The 20,995-nt window shown below is 54.7% G+C and overlaps 8 protein-coding genes across 8 annotated transcripts; 3 read left to right on the top strand and 5 right to left on the bottom strand.

Moving 5' to 3' along the window:
* Window positions 1–700: 700 nt before the first annotated feature.
* Window positions 701–872, bottom strand: CORC01_07706 (uncharacterized protein; the record flags this gene model as incomplete). Its single annotated transcript, XM_022619341.1, has 2 exons — window positions 701–713; window positions 763–872. 2 exons carry the CDS (start codon window positions 870–872, stop codon window positions 701–703), a joined length of 123 nt encoding a protein of 40 aa, XP_022474077.1.
* Window positions 873–2,434: 1,562 nt separating this feature from the next.
* On the bottom strand, window positions 2,435–4,234 carry CORC01_07705 (cytochrome P450; the record flags this gene model as incomplete). Its single annotated transcript, XM_022619340.1, has 4 exons — window positions 2,435–2,767; window positions 2,874–3,188; window positions 3,294–4,073; window positions 4,160–4,234. 4 exons carry the CDS (start codon window positions 4,232–4,234, stop codon window positions 2,435–2,437), a joined length of 1,503 nt encoding a protein of 500 aa, XP_022474076.1.
* A 2,714-nt stretch (window positions 4,235–6,948) lies between these two features.
* CORC01_07704 (shikimate/quinate 5-dehydrogenase) lies at window positions 6,949–8,091 on the top strand (the record flags this gene model as incomplete). The annotated part of the gene is made up of 1 exon (XM_022619339.1): window positions 6,949–8,091. The coding sequence occupies one exon, from the start codon at window positions 6,949–6,951 to the stop codon at window positions 8,089–8,091; it is 1,143 nt and encodes a 380-aa protein (XP_022474075.1).
* Window positions 8,092–8,526: 435 nt separating this feature from the next.
* On the bottom strand, window positions 8,527–9,925 carry CORC01_07703 (NADH:flavin oxidoreductase/NADH oxidase; the record flags this gene model as incomplete). The annotated part of the gene is made up of 2 exons (XM_022619338.1): window positions 8,527–9,150; window positions 9,239–9,925. The coding sequence occupies 2 exons, from the start codon at window positions 9,923–9,925 to the stop codon at window positions 8,527–8,529; spliced, it is 1,311 nt and encodes a 436-aa protein (XP_022474074.1).
* Window positions 9,926–11,380: 1,455 nt separating this feature from the next.
* On the bottom strand, window positions 11,381–13,854 carry CORC01_07702 (5-methyltetrahydropteroyltriglutamate-homocysteine S-methyltransferase; the record flags this gene model as incomplete). The annotated part of the gene is made up of 3 exons (XM_022619337.1): window positions 11,381–13,354; window positions 13,451–13,552; window positions 13,624–13,854. 3 exons carry the CDS (start codon window positions 13,852–13,854, stop codon window positions 11,381–11,383), a joined length of 2,307 nt encoding a protein of 768 aa, XP_022474073.1.
* A 2,306-nt stretch (window positions 13,855–16,160) lies between these two features.
* CORC01_07701 (uncharacterized protein) lies at window positions 16,161–17,575 on the top strand (the record flags this gene model as incomplete). The annotated part of the gene is made up of 3 exons (XM_022619336.1): window positions 16,161–16,438; window positions 16,803–16,893; window positions 17,390–17,575. The coding sequence occupies 3 exons, from the start codon at window positions 16,161–16,163 to the stop codon at window positions 17,573–17,575; spliced, it is 555 nt and encodes a 184-aa protein (XP_022474072.1).
* A 638-nt stretch (window positions 17,576–18,213) lies between these two features.
* Window positions 18,214–19,291, top strand: CORC01_07700 (uncharacterized protein; the record flags this gene model as incomplete). The annotated part of the gene is made up of 2 exons (XM_022619335.1): window positions 18,214–18,269; window positions 18,328–19,291. The coding sequence occupies 2 exons, from the start codon at window positions 18,214–18,216 to the stop codon at window positions 19,289–19,291; spliced, it is 1,020 nt and encodes a 339-aa protein (XP_022474071.1).
* Window positions 19,292–19,432: 141 nt separating this feature from the next.
* On the bottom strand, window positions 19,433–20,211 carry CORC01_07699 (uncharacterized protein; the record flags this gene model as incomplete). Its single annotated transcript, XM_022619334.1, has 2 exons — window positions 19,433–19,842; window positions 19,974–20,211. The coding sequence occupies 2 exons, from the start codon at window positions 20,209–20,211 to the stop codon at window positions 19,433–19,435; spliced, it is 648 nt and encodes a 215-aa protein (XP_022474070.1).
* Window positions 20,212–20,995: the final 784 nt, after the last annotated feature.

The raw sequence follows: 20,995 nt of genomic DNA, 5'->3' as shown, positions 1-20,995 counted from the left end.
GTTGGCTGCGAGCGTGGATTCCGTTCAAGTTGAAATCGAACCGGCAGAACATTCTACCTTGATCTGACAGAGAGGTTGAGTGCCTAACTGCTTGGTGACGACTGAAGAGCTCTTTCCAAGTGCAATGAATCGGACGTGGTGAGTTGTCAACTTCTCATCATGCTTGGACCTCTGAGCTTCTTCGGCCTGATTGGCAGGCCATCCCTTGCCTCGTTTGCAACCTTCCTTTACTGGTTGGCGGCTTCTTGAGGGAAAGCTGTTATCGACAGACGCAGCTTCGGTTCATGTTCTCGCCAACTGCCCTGTTGATTTTCCAGTATCAGTATACTCATGAGCACTCGAATGACAATCGAGCCCGAGGTTCGTCGGATCTTTCGGTTAGGAGAGGATGCGCTACATAATGGCATAGTGAGGCGAGTCAGTCGAGCATTAATCTCGACTGTCTGTGACGCCCGGACTTTGTTCCTTGCCAGGCCACCTGACTTGACCAATTGGCGGGATAGAAATGCTTGGCAGAAGGTTTACCGACGTGTTTGCAAACATGTCGAGGGATTTCAAAAGGAAGAGTAAACAGCTCAGACACGTCTCTTTCGTAGGGTGAGAGCCGTCTGCAAAAGCCTGCTGACAATTAATAGAAACTCCAAGCCTTGAGAATCTCCATCAAACCTCAATCCCCCTCATTCACCGCCGGCTTCCTCCCTCAGACAGAATATCTAGTCTCAGTCAGCAACTTCACGTGCAGATCCCTGCCGTCAGACTTACACCGCAAAGTGCGCGTGATTATTCTGGTGATTGATATTCTTCCGTACGTCGATGAGGAAGACCAGGACCGCCTCTCTCGACCACCCGTGTATCCGCGTAAAAGGCGCCATAATGAAGCCCTCCTTACCCATAGTCAGGTTCTTATTCTGCCAGACACCAACCTCCTTGTACTTATGATGCCGCAACCAAGAATTCGTCGGTCACTTGTACCTCTCCAGAGCGACGTCGCGGAACCCGATCCCAACCATCATGTCCCTGAGCTCCGGCGTGTCCTGGTAAGGGCGGCTTAGCTTCCCCATGGCTTTGCCTAGGAGTTTCAGGGATTCAGTAAAGGCGAAGTCGGGATAAAGTCCATCTCATTCAGCTCGAGGTAGCCACCCCCGGGTGTGAGACTGCTGAGGGTGTTAGTCGAGAAGAGCCCCCGTATTGACGAGGTAAGGTACGGTCAGAGTTTGTCCGGAAGCTTAGAGCAAGAAACACCGACCTAGCCTATCATTCTCTCTCTCATCGTTGGGATAGCTATATTCTATTGTTGTCAGAAGCGCTATTCTTGGACTGCCCAATTGCGGTGAAAGGCCGAGCGGCTTACCGGTCGTATTGGATGTTGATGAGATAGTCGTTCGCCCCCCTACTCAGTTTAGGGCTCGCATTGAGATGCTGTCGGATACCACCGTACTTCTTTTTGATGGCCTCCTACAAACGGCTGTGGGCATCTTGAGGTGGTCGTACGTATAGCCGTGGCTCTTGATCTTTCACGACATTTGGGGTTACGAGGGTAATAACGGTATCAGAGTGGACCGGGTGCAGAGGACCGTCTACCGTCTTATCAAGTGTTGGAGACCCTCCATCGAACCAATGGTCCAGATTAACTTTCTGAAAGATTGCCATTTTTTATTCAAGGCTAAATATGATTCTAGGAAGTAGTCAAAAGGCATTGTCATTCATATCTCACTCCAAATGAACATCGTGTACGTGGTGTGACTGCCGATATCCCATTTAAAAATAGCACCATGCTGGACATTATGCCGTCTTTGGATTACTCGCACTCATCCGGATATTCTTAGTGACTTTCATCTCGTGATGAAGCATTTTACGTTCTTCCAAGCGGATGTTACAGCATGAATTTAGGGGGTTCTTGTTAACGTACTGTGGAGGCAGGATGACGTTGGCAAAGTCCGTATCTGTCCCATACCATATCCTACATTCAAGGTGACAGGTAAACGATGTTCAGTTCAAAATATTCAGGGTAAAATTTCTCTGTTCCGCTTTCTTTCTCGGAGGAGACTGTTATACTGCTGTAGCGTACTCGCCACCAATCTTTTGAATATATTTTCTGGGACTAATACTGCTTATTCCACACATGGAAATACATCAATTGGTGTTTGAATCTTTTCCCCATTTTAAAATACCAGCTCCTCGATTACGACTATACGACAAGAAGCGCATCCAGTACTCTCACTAAAACTTGCATAATATGCGCAAGTCAGTGGCGACCATTCGTAGTGAGGCGGACTTGGAAGAAACAGTACATGTTTTTTGATCTAAATCTGACGATGACTCGGTACGAACCTGCCGCCAAAGTAAAACATAATCCCTTGATTCTTCAAAACTTACAAAAAAAGGCTTCCCGATAACCTAAAAGCAAACCACGCTCTTTCCCGCCATCCTCCACTTACTCCACAGCCATGACCGCCGGCGTCAGGTGCACCATGAGCGGCGGCTTGTTATAGAGGATGTAGACGTCGTGGTCGATCCAGCCCGTGCTCTGGGCGGCTAGCTGGAGGTCAAAGTTCCAAAGGACCTTTGAGAGAATCATCTTCATCTCTGCGTAGGCGAGGTTCATGCCCAGGCAGTTGCGGGGCCCGATGTGGAAGGGCTTGAGGGCCTCGAGGTGGTCGCCGGCGAAGGCCGGGTCGCCGAGCCAGCGCTCCGGGTGGAACTCGAAGGGCTTGGAGAAGATCTTTTCGTTGTGGTAGAGGGCCCAGTGGGCGACGCCGATTGTGGTCTGGAGGGTTGGAGGTGTTGTGTTAGCAGAAGGGGGAACTTAGGAGGGAAGGGGTAATTTTCTTTGTTCAAAGGGACTTGGTTCAGATGCTGGGGGCAGAGCGCACATTTCCGGGGATCCATTGCCCTAGAATCTCTTGTCCTGACGGCGGAGTGATACGTGGTAGCGCGACGGGGACTGGAGGGTACGCTCTCAGGGTCTCCTCGAGGACGGCATGGAGGTACTCGAGCTCGGCGGTGCTGAGGAGGTCAATTTCGTCTTCGTTTTGAAACGAGGTCCTGATTTCCTGCGTAAGCTTGGCCAGCTTGTCCGGGTTGGTCAGGAGGAGGTAGGTGCAGCCCGAGAGGGCCGTCGCCGTCGTCTCGGAGCCGGCGATGATGAGGACGTTTGCGTTTTCGTATATTTCTGCCATGTTCATTGGCTATGACGCCTACTTAGCCTTCGAGAACCGAACAAGACCAGGAGTCTATCTGTCTGTCATATGCGTATGTGTGTATCTAGAGACAAGTCAAGGACATATGCTCACCTGAGCTCCCTTCTTGAGCATGGTTTCCGCAAAGTCAGGTCGTGGCGTGCCGAGAGACACTCTCTCATCGACCTTTTCGCGGACGAACAGCCTGTGCGCCATGCCCTTCCTCATCAAGTCTTTGGGGATAAAGGCTTTAAGGAGAGGTTCGAGGACCTTGAAGCTCCTGGTGATGTTGACCATGCAATTCATCTTGATGCTGGTAAAGATCATCTTGACCCAGGGATGGTAGTCGGACTTGTCGAGGCACCCAAAAGACTGCCCAAAGGCGAGGTCGCCAATTATGTCAAAGGTGGTGTAGTTGTACCACGACACGATGTCGACGGGGCCATTGCTCGAGATGCCGTGGAGCCGCTCGATGAGGAGGTCAACGTACCCCTTGATGATGGGCTGTTGCTCCTGCATGCTCTTGGCGGAGAAGCCGTTGGACAGGATGCGGCGGTAGCGGGAGTGATCCTCACGGTTGGCTGAGATGATGTCCATGTGGTTCTTGTCGATAAAGTCCGGGTCTTTGGCGTTCTCCTCGGTATTTCCCTTGCGGTGGCCCATTATCTCCTTCATGGCGTCCGGGTGCTGGAAGGAGAGCTCGTTGGGCGAGACGCGGACGATCTCAGCGTCATAGTACTGGTGGAGGGCGAGGATCTCCTTGTGCGTCTGGCCGCGGGCGGACATCATCGCGTAGGGGATTCTGGTGGCGGCCCATAGCTTGGGGCCTGGGTATTTGCAGAGGGGATGGAGTGTTACGTTGTAGATGATTTGCAGCAGGAGGCCGATAACGACCTGTAGGCAGGTTAGGTGATTCGCCAAGTGTTGTGGAGGTAGAGTAGAGAATGGATCACGAGGTTTGTTCGGAGTTGTAGACTTACTAGTGGTACTGCTAACAGAGGCCATAGGATAAAAGTCGAGAGCCTTGAGCTCCCGGCTTGGAGTTCCATCAACATCTTGGTTACGATGATACTCAGATGAAATGTTTATGAGAACAGTCAAGAGTGACCCAGTTCGCGCCAATGAACTGTGTGAAATCTCGCAGAGCAGAATAGTAGAGTGTAGAGATAGATTCTTCTCAAATTCCAAAGGGGGAGCTTGAGGGCACTAGAGAATCACATACGCCACTCGGACCGCCTTCATCGACATAAACTTCAGAATGTACGGGTACGAGTACGACATGACACTGTAGCCCCCAAATCCCTACAGATTACAACGGGAAGATGTTAACCATACACTCGCAATTAATTGGCAAAGTATGGTGCCCGCAGGTAGGCCGTCAGCATGCAAACCTCCAAGCAAGATGCAAGCCTTTCTTTCTTCTTTCCCCTCCTTACGCGGAGCCGTCAAGACATCATCTTGCATAACGCAACGAAACGCTCAATGGACAACTTCCTCATCAGTACGAGATGGACCAACTCGCTACATACTTGCACTAAGTCAGCTCCAGCGACCACAGCCCGCCGCGCGTCATATTTCCCCATCATGGATGATCGACTTGGCCCATCGACCATGTATCCTGGGAAGGAACCTTACTCTTTGGAACTTGGTTTTCGTCCACTACTTTGAGGAAGGCTTGAAAGGCATGTCGTTCTCGTCCACAAAACTGTCGGCAATCGACGTGTTGCAGGGAGGTGCGGATGAGGTACGGGTATGCCTGATCCCTCCCGCATCGTGCTGCCCCCGTTTTACGATGAGTGTCATGACAAGTCGTCTCCTTCTAGAGAGGGAAGTTCGGCCCCGAGCTTCGTAAACTCTACGGCATTGACACTGGGGAATTTCTGAGGCTCTGGCGCTCTTGAGGGCATCAAGCCCAAGCAAACTGGACTGGGGGCCGCCGAGTCCATCTTGGCACGGGGATCTGGACCGGCAACCTTTGCCGGGGTATGAAGTCAGACTAAGGTGGTGTCAGTCCGATAAAGCACTGAGAGGGGTTTTCTGACATGCAGCGATACGCGTGATGTTGCTTCTTGGACGTTGCACCGCAGCCCTCCGCCCATGCAGTATGCACATCTCTGCTCTCTGGTTCGAACCGGCAGATGCGCGGGCTTATGGCGGGCCCCGGGTCCCGAGCAGCCGCATCCCTGCCTTCCTCCTCCTCCCCCGGTTTTCTTTTTCCTCTCGTTCATTGTCCGCGTCTGGGCCCGCCTCAAGTCCGCAGCGGGCGGGGGAAACGCGTCACAGAGGCGGGTTCGTCTTTGCGGAGAGGGGGATGAGGTTGGGAGAAGAGTTTTGGGAGCCAAAAATCCTGCCGAAGACCTCGATATCCCCTCCGACTTTCTGTCAGGTTGTGGTCTCAGGAACTCCGCCGACTTCTTTTTCTGCGCCGCCGGACTACGGTGACGGCTGCGGCTACGGTGCCGGCCATCTGTTTGTCTCTTTAGAATGATGGTGCAGCCAGAATACATCGGATGGCGGGCGGCGATTTGACGAACACTTACACGCTCAAGTTCGTTTTATCTGGTAGACACCTCTCAAAGTCACCCGAACCATTCACTACAGTTGCCCTCAATTTTGCGCCCCTACCATATCTAACGCCCAAGAACCACTCGACATCGCTCTGCGGTTTGACGGTGAGAATGCTGGTTAGATTGAATAAGCAACTGTAATGAAACTAGATTTTGCCATATCAGTACCTGGCAGAGAATACGTGTCCATCTGGCGATTGAACTGGTTAAACCAGCGCTTCACACGCCGCACAATATGACTTTACGGCTGCCGGCAAAAACACTACAAAAATGCTCGAGCTATCACACAACCTGTAGATTCTTTGCCAAAGGATTCTTCCTTTTTTGAGGGCATGCAGTCCAAATGATGTTTGAACGAGATTTTTACAATAAGCGACACGATGCAAGATGGCAGTGCCAGCCCAAGTACCTAGACCGATGATCGCCCATCTTGCATCGACTCTGGCGCAGGTCAGCTTCAAATGATACCCCCACCTACCGAAACGGCGACGCAACTCAGCTTGATTCGACGAGACGGCGGATGGCCTGACTATGACGGTGTTCTACATGTCACAATGTGTCGCCCTTGCTGCAAAGCGCTCGACTTGATTGAAAGGCTTGGCGGTTCCCTCTTTTGTCACACAAAAGACTCGGGGTTAGAACACCGTTGTTGTGTAACTGGTGCCGCTGTCTTTCCCAAGTACCGCTATACTCCTGTGGCGTTGTGCCTGATTAGGTAGTCTGCATGAATGAGAGCTCAGCAACAAGACATCAGAATCGCCAAATGGACTATCCTCGAGATGCCACGATGAGAGAGTAAAAGTGTCAGATGGTGTGCCCGACAAACCGTTGCTAACAAAATCCTTATTTTTTTCCCGCACTGAATGCGATGCTCCATATCGCGGGCAGCGACGGCTTATCCACGGCAGGTCATTCCGAAGGGGGGCCACGCCGAGGCGAGGGATCCGAGATCGGGCCACGGGGACCAGGGGGACCGATCGGGATCCCCACCGTACAAACTCATCGGAGGGTCACCGGCTTCTTTCCGTAACGTACCTACGCACCGAAACTCAAACCACTTGCACAACACAAGCGTTCCTTGCGCACAAAAACAAGTCGAATATTTCCATTCATGACGAGCATCAAGTTATATAATTCAGCGTCTCCAGGAAATAAACTCACCACACGCATTACCACTCACGAAACCCTTTAATTCCACCGCAATGGCCTTCACAGTCTTATCAGACAACAACGTGAAGCAACTCTTCCAGAGCTTCGGCCCAGAAGACGTGGCCCGCATGGCAGACGTCCTCACCGACGCCTTCCTCGCCTACTCGGTCGGCCCCGAAGCGCAGTACCAGCCCCACCGCGCCGCCGTCCTCCGGCCCGACGGGACCACCGGCCTCTTCATGCCGGCCACAATGGAAGGCGGCATGTCCGTCAAAATCGTGGGCCTCCCGCCGCCGACCTCGGCCACCTCTGACCTCCGCTGCGTCCTCACAATCTGCGACGGGACCGGCCGGGCCGTCGGCATCATCAACGCCGAGGAACTCACGGCGTTCCGCACCTCGCTCGGCTCGATCCTGCTGTACAGGTACCGCAAGGCGACGGCCAACATTGTCGTCTTTGGCGCCGGGAAGCAGGCGCTCTGGCATCTCCGGCTCGCGCTCGTCCTCCGCGGCCAGGACATCAGGACCATCACCATTGTGAACCGCTCCAAGGAGCGCCCGGCCCAGCTCGTGGCGCGGCTGCAGGCCATGGGCAAGGCCAGCGGCGTCGGGGACACCGACGCGGTGACGTTTACCATCATCGAGGCGGACCCCGACAGCGCGCCGGGCCACGCGCAGCTGCGCTCCGCCGTTGAGGAGAGCGACGTCATCTTCTGCACCACGCCGTCGACGCAGCGCGTGTTCCCGGCGGAATGGTTGACGCTGGAGCGCGGCGCGGCCAAGACCCGGTACATCGCGGCCATCGGGTCGTACAAGCTCAACATGAAGGAGCTCGACCCGGACTTCCTCCGCGCCGTCGTCGACACACCCCTCGGAGCCTTCACCTCGGCGGCCCGGGGGGGCGCCGCCAAGAAGACCGGCGTCATCTTCGTGGACAGCCGGGAGGCCTGCTTCTTGGAGGCTGGGGAGCTGGTGGAGGCCAAGATCCCAGCCGACAAGATCACCGAGGTGGGAGAGTTCACTGATGCGCTTCGCAGGGCGGACGAGACGGAGGCGGGGCTGCTGCGCGAGTGGCTTGAGAAGGGGTTGATTGTGTACAAGAGCGTCGGCATTGGTATCATGGACTTGTCTTTGGGCAAGGTTCTTCTCGAGCTGGCGGCCAAGCATCAGGTCGGCACGATATTGCAGGAGTTTTGAGCTTTTTCTTTCTCTTTTCCAAGTTCAATGCAATCCGGCCCAAATTTCTCATTGAGCACGTCAAGACTATCTTCTGTAGTTGTGGTGTAGGGAGTTGGTTCAGCGTAAAAGTAAAACGACTCGCTCAATAATGGATCTAGTGAAAAGCACGTGGCAAATCATTCATATCATATTTATACCAACTTGCTAAAGCGAATCATTGGAAACTAAGGTATTACTGGGACATCTATTCTCAGACTCTCTCAAGCCTCGTCCATCTTTTCGGAACATGCGTCTGTCTAATACTCTCTTCTTCCCATCTAGAAGAACTTGTAAAAGTCTACCACCTATCTACCTCTAGTCCAGTTGTTATTCCCCTCCTCCTTCTTCTTCACCACCGCCATCTTCATCATCATCTTCTCAGAGCTTTGCGCCCCCCTTCTTCCGACCAAGTAGTCAAAACTTCCCGCGCGGCGCCCGTTGGTACTGATTCGCCCACTTGACTCGCACGCCAATCTCGTCTGCAATCTTGTACACGAAATTCGGCTCCCGCAGAAACTGCCTCGCCACAAATACAGCGTCCGCCTGCGTGACCTGCCCGTGCTCCTCGTCCACCTCCAGCGTCGCCACCGCATTCCCCTGGTCGACGCCGTTGTGGCCCGTCGCCTCGGCGCTCTTGCCGGAGCCTTTCGCCTGCACGATACTCCGCGCCATCTCGCCGCTCGAAATCATGCCCACGGCGCCGATGAATAGCTCTTTCCCTTCCGCCGCCAACGCCTCGCGGATCTTGCCGGCGAGGCTGACCTGGAAGTACGGCGAAATCTTAATCTTTTGCGCCTCGTTGTTGCCGCCGGACGAGACGTCCAGCAGGTCGACGCCGGCGTCCGGAAGAAGCTTGGCGAGCTTGATGGAGTCTTCAACCGTCCACGAGGGTTCGCCGTCGTACTCCATCCACTCTGTCGCCGAGATACGCAGGAAGAGTGGCATGCCGGACGGGATGACGTCACGGACGGCCTTGATGGTCTCAAAGAGGAGACGGGTACGGTTCTCGAAGCTGCCGCCGTACTGGTCGGTGCGTTGCTGGGTTCATGGTGTCAGCAAAACGTTATTGCACGCGCATATCACGATACGTGAGGGGGTTTAAGAAGAGGCCCTGCTAAAAACTCACATTGGTCAGAGGAGAGAGGAACTGTGTCAGCAGGTAGCCGTGCGCGCCATGAATCTCAATTACGTCCACACCGGCCTCGACGGCCCTCTTGGCAGACTCGGTAAAGCTCTTGACCACACCCCGAATCTCCTCAACGGTCAACTCCCGTGGCGTGGCCCAGCCCTCGGTGAAGGGGATCGAGCTCGGCGCGACGCAGTCTTTGGGCCACCCACCATCGCTCTCCAGCGCGAGCCTCTTGTCTATGGTTTCGGCAATCCACGGCGCCAACGTGCTTGCCTTGCGGCCGGCATGGGCGAGCTGGATGCCCACGGCCTGGTTCTGCGAGTGGATAAAGTCGACGACGCGCTTCAGCGGGGCAATCTGAGAGTCCTTCCACAGGCCGACGTCCTCGGGAGAGATGCGGCCGCGCGGCTCGACGCCAGTGGCCTCGATGATGGTCAGCGAGGCGCCGTGGAGGGCGAACTGGCCCAGGTGCACGAGGTGGTAGTCCGTCAAGTGGCCATCGTCGGCGGAGTACTGGCACATGGGCGAAACCCAGATGCGGTTGTTGAGGGTCAGGTCGCGGATCTGGAGAGGCTGGAAGAGCGTCGGGGCCGTGGAGGCGTCGACGGGGGTGCCGGCGGGGGGCTCCTGGGCCGGGGTGTAAAACGGCACGCCTGGGGCCGCCTTGTTAGCAGTGCCGGTCATGGTGTCGTCCGGGAAGGGTCGGTTTCGTGCAGACGTGAATGGAGACGAGGGTGGTAAAGTGGGGATAAGGTGCCGTGTTTTGCGGCGTGCTTTTTCTTTGGTAATGGCTCGTTTGGAAGGGCGGCGGGACGTTTGGCCTGTGGTTTCGAGTTGATGAGATGCTGACAGGCAGGCGGCAGACAGATAGATCTTGGGAGGGTCACCTAGGGGTTTTATCTGCACGGCTAAAAGCGCCGGATCGAACCCCGGGAATCCATATTGCGTTTCGTCACGTCAAGGGCGATTGTCCTGATTTGTCAAGCTTGTCGATGCGGGCTGGGTTGTAACAAACACCTCGGCATCTAGAGGCGATATGGAGCACTTTCTCACTTTTGGTTCAATGCTCCGGGACAGTGGGGGATGTCTCTTGAAGCAGCAGCACACTCGATTTATCAGCTCGGTCTAAAGTGCGTCCATCACACCTGCTATCCGACGAAACGCCCTAACTTACCACCACGCCCTTAAACCCACCTTCTGTGCGGTAGCTGTTCTTTACTTGTTGATGGTGATGATGATGAAGCTATCCTGTGCTTGCTGACTAATTGCACAATGGCACATGCGTCAATCCTGCTGCTGCTGGGCTTCCTTCCTGTTGGACGGGAACTTGGAAACATGCAAGGTGGGACGCGGCACCTCTGGCCGGAGTGGGCCCCCCCGAGTGGCGTCATTCCGACTAGGTTGTCCCCTCGTCTTCCCCGTGGCGCCGAATCGGCAGCCGCCTAACCGACCCTTCCATCCTTCCCCTCCTCTCGGCCCTCGCTTAGTTGGGCACCGAGTTTCTGTTTGATGAAGCGCAGCGCCTTTTCTTTCTCGATGCCCTCCACAAAGACTAGCTTACCCGGAAGGTGGGTTATAACTTTTTGAAATGTCACTATAGACTAGGACATGCAACCAAGTTTGACGCCTCATGTTGCATCCGAATGCTTCTGTATGCAGATAAAACCAACTTCCCTTACTCATGTCACCCTCCAATCCATGAGCAATAGTCATAGGCTTGAGAGCTCCATAGGAATGGCCTCAGTTCGGACGTGTCATACAATCATCACTTGACACATTCACAAGACTACCGCAACGCTCCAAGACCATATGATTGAACCTTGCAATTTCATATATTTATGAACATACTACATTAGACCATGGCCCGTTAAGGGGCTCTTTGAGTCTATCCGTTCAGGACCCATCCCTGAAAGCGGTATCTGTTGAATTCCTTACTTTTCCCTTGAGTCCCAAACCCGCTTGCAAAACGCCGTGGAGATGTGTTGAAAAAAGAACGCCCATGTTGAATTTGCCCGTAACCTTCCCCTGTTTTTCCGGTCATCCCCGCGGGTATTGCCACGTCATTGTCTGTTGAAAAGACTTATCGTTCCCACCCAACACCTAAATCACACTCATGTACACCGCATCAACTGCCCAAACTTAGTTGGAGTACTTCTGGCGGAAGTACTTGGCAGCGTTGACCAAGTTGACCAGAGCGGCCTTGGTCTCAGCCCACTGGCGGGTCTTCAGACCGCAATCGGGGTTGATCCAGAGCTGCTCAGGGCGAAGACCGTTGTTAAGCATCTCCTCGATGCGGGTCTTGATCTCCTCCTCTGAGGGAACACGAGGGGAGTGGATGTCGTAGACACCAGGTCCGATGTGACGGGGGTAGGCCTTGTCCTCGAAGACACGGAGGAGCTTGGCGTCAGACTTGCTGTTCTCGATGGACAGAACATCAGCGTCCAGCGCAGCAATGGCGTGGAAGAAGTCCTGGAACTCGGAGTAGCAGAAGTGAGAGTGGATCTGGGTAGAGTCCTCGACACCGGCAGTCGACAGCTTGAAGGAGTCAACAGCCCACTTGAGGTAAGCCTCGCGCTCGGATCCGGTGCGGAGAGGGAGACCCTCACGGAGGGCGGGCTCATCAACCTGGATGACGTAGATGCCGGCGGCCTCGAGGTCGACGACCTCGTCGCGGAGGGCCAGAGCGAGCTGCTGGGCCTGGACGGACTGGTGGACGTCGTCACGGGGGAAGGACCAGCGCAAGCAGGTGATGGGGCCAGTAAGCATGCCCTTCATGGGGCGAGCAGAGTTGGCAGCGGCGTACTTCGACTCCTTGACGGTCATGGGCTCGTTGTTGCGGCGAGAGATGTCACCGACAACGATGGGGGGACGAACGCAGCGAGAGCCGTAAGACTGAACCCAGGCGTGGGTGGTGAAGACGTAACCGTCCATGCGCTCACCGAAGTACTGAACCATGTCGTTACGCTCGGGCTCACCGTGGACGAGGACGTCCAAGTCAAGCTCGTTCTGGATCTTGATGGTCTCCTCAATCTCCTTCTCGATGAACTTCTCGTACTCCTGGGCAGTGATCTCGCCCTTGGTGAACTTGTTGCGCTGGATGCGGATCTCCTTGGTCTGAGGGAAGGAGCCGATGGTGGTAGTGGGGAAGAGGGGAAGCTTCAGGTGCTTGCGCTGAGCCTCAATACGGGTAGGGAAACCAGACTTGCGGTTGTGCATGGCCTCAGTGACCTCAGACTGGCGCTTCTTGACGTTGGGGTCGTTGGTGCGGGCAGAGGTGGCGCGGGACTGGATATCCTTGGCGTTCTCATCGAGCTTGGCCTGGACAGAGGCAGCATCGGTGATGGCCTTGGCAATGGTGGCAACCTCAGAGGCCTTCTCGGAGGCGAAGGAGAACCAGCGGTACACCTCCTCGGGGAGCTTCTTCTCAGAGGCGAGAGTGTGGGGAGTGTGGAGAAGGGAGCTGGAGGTGGAGACAATGACACGCTCCTCACCAACCTTTGCGATGGCCTGCTTGACGGCGTCAATGGCACGCTGGAAGTTGGTCTTCCAGATGTTACGGCCGTCAACGACACCGGCAGAGAAGACCTGCTTGGGGCCGAGCTTCTCGAGGACGGGGCCAAGCTGCTCAGGGTTGCGGACAAGGTCGACGTGGAGACCGTAGACGTTGCTGAGGGCTGGGAGAACATCGAAGTTGTGGACGATGTCACCGAAGTAGGTGGCCAGGACAAGGTTGGGGAGGCCAGCACCAACGAGCTGCTCGTAGGCGGGCTTGAAGGCATCCTTGGACTTCTGGGGAAGGTCGTAGACCAGGATGGGCTCGTCAATCTGGACGGTCTCGGCACCGGCAGCCTTCAGCTGCTTCAGGAGCTCAACGTAGACGGGGACGAGCTTGTCGAGGAGGGAGATGGGGTCAACGGACTGGCCACGGTCGGGCTTGCCGAGGTGAAGGAAGGAGACGGGACCCAGGAGGACGGGGCGGGTGATGATGCCGGCCTCCTTGGCCTCGTTGAACTCGCGGACGGGCTTGGGATCGGACGCGAGCTTGAAGGTCTGGCCATCCTGGAGGGTAGGCTTGACGTAGTGGTAGTTGGAGTCAAACCACTTGACCATTTCCTGTTGATGTAGTCATTAACACACATGGCCCAAGCTTTTTTTTGTTGGTTTTTGCCAACTGCTCAAATGTTTGGGCGGGGGCGGGGCGGGGCTTACCAGAGAGGGGACGTCGATGCCGTCCTTCTGGTGGCCACGGCCCATGGCGAAGTACTCGTCAATGGGCTCGAGCTTGGTCTCGACATAACGGGGAGGGACGGCCTGATTATTTCGTTAGCTTGTGATTCTAGGTGGTATGATCATAGACGGAGGGGAGGAAGTGAGTAACATACGTTGAAGAGCTGGATGTGGTCGAGAACGTGATCGTAGTGAGCAAAGTCGTTGCTGGGGATGATGTCGACACCGGCATCCTTCTGGATCTTCCAGTGAGCGAGACGAAGTCTCTTGCCCTCAGCGAGAAGCTCATCGCGGGAGAGCTTGCCGGCCCAGTAGGCCTCATTGGCCTTCTTGAGGTCACGGTTCACACCCATGCGGGGGAAACCAAGGACCGATGACTGAACCATCTTGAACGCTGTTGCTTGTCTCTGCAAAGTATTCAAAGGTGACAGAAAAGCGTGATGTGTAAAATTACCTCGCCGACAAGAAGCAAGGTAAGGGGAAAAGAATTTGGAAGGCAGGTCGGTTGAAGAGGAGAGGTAGGGAGAGAGGAAAGAGGGATGAAACAAACAGGAAGAAGGCGGAGGAGGGGTTACTACAAGTAGTCGGACGGATAGGCGAGGAGGGCGAGGGGGAAAAAAAAAAAACTAAAAAAAACTCTAACAGGTGGCCAAGTTGGTCGGTGAGGTGAATTGGGCAATTGCGTGCGAAGGGACAACGGCGGATGAGGAGGGGAGCAACAGGACAGTGAAGGAAGGAAGCTCAGTGGCTGGGGTGACGGGTCCCGGGTCCAGTCAATTGAGAGCGAAGTCGGCTTCCTGTACCTTCTGTTTCCCTTTGGAATTTCCCTTTCCCACCATAGATACGGAGACCTTACGGAGACATACGCTCGCCATCCGGCTACGATCAGCCATTGACCCGGTGATATTGTCTTAATTTTTGGCTTTAAATTTTCTGCCTCTGCCTCTGCCTCTCCCTCGCTCTTCCTCCCTCCTGCTGCTCCTCCTCCTACTAACGTAACCCTCCATTGCGTGTGCCTTCATTGCATGTGCTTGATGCGTGCCCAGGGGAAAAAAATGAGGCGAGAATTCTTTTCCTCCCATGGTCCCTTAGCGTCAAGGTGGGGTAGTTTTGGAAGGGAAGGAGGGGTTGTCGCAGATTGCCCTTGAGATACGGCCCTCTGACACGCCTTGGGAATGCGGCGTGGCGTCAAGCAGGACACTCGATTGGGGACTTGTCTCTCGACGCATCCACCCAGGCAAGAAACATTTCTGGGCTGTCGATGGCGGGGTATGACAATGCCACTACCATGAGCTATCAGTAGCTACCTAAGCTGCACAACTGGGAGCCCCCCGGCGGCAGCCCGCAAACCATCCGTTGTTTTCCATGCTGTTCATACCCCTCGGTTCCACAGCTGATAGGCAACACACACAGTAAGACTAAGCTCGTGTTGTCACCGTCGCTCTGCGTCTACTGATTGTTCTATTCTACCTTCCGTGTTGCCAGCTTACGTGCCGTGCCTCTTCGCTTGTTCCCCCATTGCGTCGGTGTGCCTGAGGATAATGGCCCGACTGGCCGAGAAGCTGAGGCTACTGACTGTACGTGCCTCTTGACGCATGAGGCGACAACTCAGGCACTGCCCAGGCGCCTTAGGGCAGGACAAGTTGAGTTGTCTATGTATCCATCCACGCATGACAAGTTTTTTTTTCTAAAAAAAAAAAAAAAAAAAAAGGTGAGAAAGGCAACGCAAAGCCAAACAAGAGAAGGGAACTTGCGAGCAAAGGGAACTCACGAAGGAGGGGCAGGCGTTTCCCTATTGGCTGGAACCCACCTGAGCGCGGCAGGAACGCAGGGGACCTGCCTCGATATGGAAGGGCGGTGTGGGAAGTAGGGGAATGCACCTCAGTTTGCGTGCCTGCCACGCCTGCTCTGTACTAGGTAGGCACGTATAGAAAATAGTGCCTGAGGGAATGTTCGTTTTCTCACCTCTTACCTCTGCGCCTTGGGCTTATCGTGCTCGATGCTGCCCGTGGCTCGTGCGCGCCCGACCGATATTTTGCCTCAGGTACTAAACCACTCGAGCTTGCTCGGCCCCTCTTCGACCGCTAGCGCCTCTTTTCATTCGCTCACCCGTCACCTTACAGGGGAGCTGCCGCACCTTTGTCCTTTCCCCTTGCTTGAAGCTGCTTGTTGGAGACCTGGTGGGGTGGCCTTACTCGAGCGTGTCGAGCTCTGCGCGCTTCAGGAACCTCCACCTCGGATTCCATAGACGTCCTCACCGTTGTCGACAAACCCTCCCGAGTCTCGCGGCTTCACTAGCTGCGTTGAGTTGTCAACTGGTCTTGCTTCGTTGAGAAAATAATGCATGTCGCATTCCTGAGTTGTCTGCTTTCGTCAGCCAATGTCTCACTCTCACGCGTCAAACGTCTCCCTCGATTGGACGAGCCTTTCCTCCTTCAACTGAGGTTATGACGGCAATTGCAGGTCAACGTCGAGACCGCCATCTCGAAGTCGCTCCAGCCCTCACATTGTTTCTTTTTTCTCGACAACGGTAGCCAATGACAGTCCGTCCGCCACTCGTCACCGCTCAACGGTCTCCCTTGACAAGTACACTAAGATGGACTATACCAATCTGGACCAGCGCGTGTCGCTCGATTGATCGTCGTGGAAGCAGTTGAAGCTCTCGACATCAACTCTTCCAAGATCATCAACAATGCCCCTCCTCTACTACTGGCAGCAGAGCGGCCTGGGGCAACCACACGGGCAATGGCGTGATCGGCGGCAAGAAGATCCAAGATCCAGGATCCAGTCAGTCTGGGTGACCGGGCCTGCCTATGTGCCTCCGGAGTCTGGAGGTATGGATCACGCAGAAAAATCCGCGCAAACCGTTCCCAAGGACAACCCTGGCTCCCGGTTCTTCCTCTTGTTACGGGTCGGGGTCTCGTTCTCGAATCTCAACCCCCTTACCGTCAACCCCACCTCTCCATACCCGTACATCGGAGCCAGCACCCACCGACATTGCAGGTTGAGAAAGACCGCACTTTTCAATGGGCACCGCCTCCAACGCTGCCGCCCGGCCCGGCCGCAAGATGCCCTGTGCTCAACCTGGCAAGCCTCCTTAGCCCCCTTACCAAGGGCTCAAGGAGACTTTTAGACTCTTTTTCGCGGGTTCACTAGCGTCGAATGCGGTCGAGACCCAGTTTCAAGTCTCTGTCTCTGCACCTCGTATTATACGGGCCTTCTCTTTTTCCAGAACCTCTTCGAGACTCCCAACTCCACGACTGAAACCGAATGTCCCATGGTAGCGATATAGGAGCCCGGGCCTTAACATCCCGTCTTACTCTTGAATGAGCAGCAGGATTTTCCCTCCCGCGTTGCACTGCCTCGACGATCCAAGCAGCATCGGACGGATGCTTGGGATGCGACAGCACGGCGGCGCAGTCGTCGTCGAGCTTGAAATGCAGTCAATGCCAGCTACGAGAGCTAGTGGTTTCGAGCATTGAAGTGTCCACCTTCGTACTGAAGCTGGCTAGCGATGCTCTCAGCCATGATCACTAGCCGACTTCAACAGGGTCAAGCAATCACGATGAATCTGCCAAACACGAGTTTTCCCCGCGCTATAGTCCGGGATAGTGGATGACACCGAAACATGATCCTTCTTGCGGGCTTGCCTGGCTTGTTTACTGGCCACAACTGACAAGGAAGCGACGATTCAAGATGCCTCATGTTGTCGTCGTTCGACACACCCGTCCCAGGGAATCAGTTGAAGTATTGTGTTGTGTCTGCATGTATGAAAAATATGAGAAAAAAAAGGCAAACGCCACCAAAAATAGGAGGTCCAGAAACCGTGTTTGTGCCGTCTGAGGGTTGAATTATAGACTACGGAGCATCTTGGCCTACCAAAAAAAAAACGCTAAAAAAAACTCGCTAAATCATCGATAGCTTCAAGCCAGGAGTAGCAGGAGATCGCCTGCACAGACGAGACAGTTCTTGACAGGGCTCGGCGGGAACGTCAAGGACTGCATCCAAGCACTGGACCCCGGTCCTATATCAGCCGCGGCCCAAATGCCCCAAGCTTCCGCTACAGCCGTGTCCCACGATAACACAGCCACGAACCCTGTCGCCTGAACCAGTCGAGGGAGTACTTTGCGTGGCACGACTCCCACACCACTGCACTCAGTGTGTTTGACAATGACGTTTGAAACCAACCCCCCCTACCGTCCCAAGCAGCATCATCTCGTCTTTGGCGTGAATCGCTGCCCCATATCAGCTTTCTGCTAAGCTGAAGATGCTGCAAGAGTCCCAGCAACTCCCGACAAGCCCCAGCAAAGCCCCGGCTACGCACCAAGCCAGCCACACCCATATACCCTCCTTTCTGAAACGGGCTTAACACCGATTGTCACGTATAAGCTTATTCATACACTGCGCTTGGTAGACGACACAGGGGCTTTGGTGTTAGGGAAGCTCGTGTGTGACCATGTAGTTCCCTATGCCTGCGGCGGCTCTACCCTGCCAAAGTTGCATCCAGATTCGGAGCAATTGATAATGAAGAGCGTCCTCGGATCCATCTTGAACTAGTCCCGGTGTGCTCTCTCTTTTCCTTCTCGAGCTCTCTGGGAGAGTGAAAGCAATAAACGAAGTCCACGACCTTTGATCAGCGTGCTCGGGTTTTTCTGGGTTCCTCAACTTCTTTAGTATTATCATCTGTTTACTTTCTTATCCAGAGCTGGCTCTCATACCAAGTGCTGAGAACCACTATAATCACAATGGCACCCATGACTAGACCACAAGGCATCTTTCACAGATCGTCACCGTCCAACGTGTAAGTCTCCTGCAGTATAGCAATGTCTCCAAACACGATCTGACCTTCTCTTTCCCAGATCATCACATGAAGATGATAACCTGGCTCGCGTGTTCGTCGGTCGAGGCGAGAAGATGAAGGAGTTCCGCGTCAATAAACAGAAGCTCAGCAACGCTGCTCCCTTCTTCGAAGACCGGCTGGATGCTACACCAGCCGGCGTCAAGGTGACGCCCAACCAGACCCCAGTGCCGGTGTGGTTGCCGCAACAAAAATCGACCATCCGCCTACCAAACGAGTCTGCCTCCATGTTCGAGCTCTTCGTAGTATGGCTACACCAAGGGGACAGCTTCCGCAGGCACCTCGATGAGATGATTACTCTTGTCAGTGATGCGCCTGGCGTCCCCTGCCAACGACTTCACTGGGCTCTGGTCCGCCTCCACATTTTTGCTGCCCGGCTCGACCTCCACCACCTGCAAGACCTTGCGATTGATGCCTTGCAAGACATTTACCTCCGCTGCGACTGGGACGTTACTCCTCGGTTCGTTGAGTACGTGTACGGCCAATGCGATGCCGAGTCTGCGATGCGGATTCGGCGGTGGACCGTGGCGATGGTGGCCTGGTCCGGTGCGGGAGGCTCATCGTCAACCGTAAAGGACGATGGCGGGCTTGAGAGGTTTCAGGACATGTTTGAACGCTTCCCCGATTTTGCTACCGAATTCACCTCGCACCTCTGCAAGATGAAGTCGAGCAAGCTGGACACCCGTATCAAGAATCCTCAACTACGAATCCCGGCAAACAAGCTCCGTAATGAAGAGCGCCAGTTCGGTTTCCGGCAATGCTCGTTCCACAGCCACCGGGCCGCCGTTGGCGAGCGTAGGTGTCCCCACACTACCGCCAGCAGGGAGCTGGATAACTTCCTGCTGGTACCGTTGGTAATGGAGGTCGCTCCAGAGCCAAGCCGTGGCCATTCCCGTCGCGACATACCACCACCACCACCACACCTCCGCCGAGAGAGGATGGCTCACACCGCACAGGTGTTCTAAGCGAGCGTGGACGTCGCCAACCTCCACGGGTGGAGGATGCCCGTCTAGTTCGGCGGGAAACCAAACTTGAAAGTGTTACCCAAGCCACATCAAAATCCTAATCCTTTTACTCGTCATCCGAAAATCACTGCTCCCCCCTCTTCACAGGTCCTCGGACTCGGTCCTCCTAGGGATCGGGCACGCGTGAGCCATGAAGACGCCAAAGCCTTCTGTCGGATAGGATGCCTGGCGGAAGGCGACGCGACTGCGTCCTGCGTCGCCAAGCTCAAAGACGAAGCTGCCACTGCCGTCGCACTGGCCGAGGTCTATGGACTGCGTTCCGGGCTTGACCTGGACGGTGCCCAGAAGATTCTGCTTCTGCTGAATGACTTCGTCCCCCTCGTGGCTGGGGACGCGGTACACGCGCATCGTGGTGGCGCCCTCGTGCTGGATCAGCTCCCAGCTCTCCGAGTCCTCGGGCATGGTGAAGAGGAGGCGGCACTCGGTCGATCCTTGCTCTCCCTGAACGCCGCCAAAGGTGACGAGTTGCGCGACTCTGTTCGCCTTGTTTCCTATAAAAGAGAACCGTTTGAGTACATCCATTCATTCATTCAGAATCTCCTTTGTCGAGGGAACTACACAACAGAGGCATACTTGTATGCCACCCCGAAAAGACAAAAAATACTATAAAAAAAAGTCCTACCTGACGCGTCAATATCTTGATTGACGTAGAAGAAGGCGGACGGATCCTCCTGTTCAAAGGGTTGATCTTGCAAAAGCCAGGTCAAGGAGGTCGGGCCATCGACGCGCGCGCAGTCCGTCGCCGTATGTGGTTGCTGCCGGCCAAAAAAGGGCGCTCTACCGAGTGCGGTTCCGGTGAGCGACAGGACGAGCATGGAGACGATGATGCTGGGGCGAGCCATATTTTTTGAAATGTACATGATTCAACTACCCAATAGGGGTATGGATATCCTTGGATTTTTTTTTTTCCAAATAATAGAGACACTAGATGTTTTTGCTGGACCTTTTTTTCGATTCCTATGCTAAGCTGTGACTGTTCCGACGAGCTGATAACAGAAAGTTAAATCGGTGTACGTTGAGGGTTGGATAATACGTGATTTGCGGAGGGATCCAGGTTATCCGTAGAGTGGGATGTGAGTCGAGTACAATCACCGAGCACCAGAGGAACCCAGCCGTCGTCGTATGTTGTATTATTGAAAGGGCACGCACGGTAATCTCTTGGGATGAAGGGGAAAAAAAGGATAATAATAAGACAAGCAATTAGTTCAGAAGTGAGGACGAGGGAAGAAAGGGTGGTGGTGGTGCGGTCTGACACGATATTATACTCTGACGGTCTTCCGGTGTGAGGTACCCAAACCAAAAGTCAGAACACAAAAGTAAAAGTTGGGGTTCGGTACATGTAGGCAGCCGAGCGTTTGGTGGTGTCGGTGGTGGAGGTGTGTTACAGGGGTGGGAAGTGGAAAAGGGAAGCTTTTTCTGCTGCCAAAAAGCTTGGTCTCGTTTCCTCTCTCTCTATCTCTCTGCTGGTCCGTGGTCATGGTCATCAGACCAGGCATTCGTTCTAGCGAGTAAACGTCCTCCTCCTCTGCCGGGAGGGACTTGTGACACCCGGGTTGACGCCGCTTTGGCTTTTTTGGTTTGCGTTTGTGCTTTCCCCCCCCCCGCTGTCGCCGCCGCGGCGCTGCCGAGCTTGGGCTGACTGAC

The sequence above is a fragment of the Colletotrichum orchidophilum genome, assembly GCF_001831195.1.
Source record: "Colletotrichum orchidophilum strain IMI 309357 chromosome Unknown Scaffold_63.1, whole genome shotgun sequence".
In the NCBI taxonomy this organism is placed as follows: domain Eukaryota; kingdom Fungi; phylum Ascomycota; class Sordariomycetes; order Glomerellales; family Glomerellaceae; genus Colletotrichum; species Colletotrichum orchidophilum.
The sequence above is the reverse complement of the archived record's forward strand: the minus strand, read 5'-3'. Positions and strand labels throughout refer to the sequence as shown.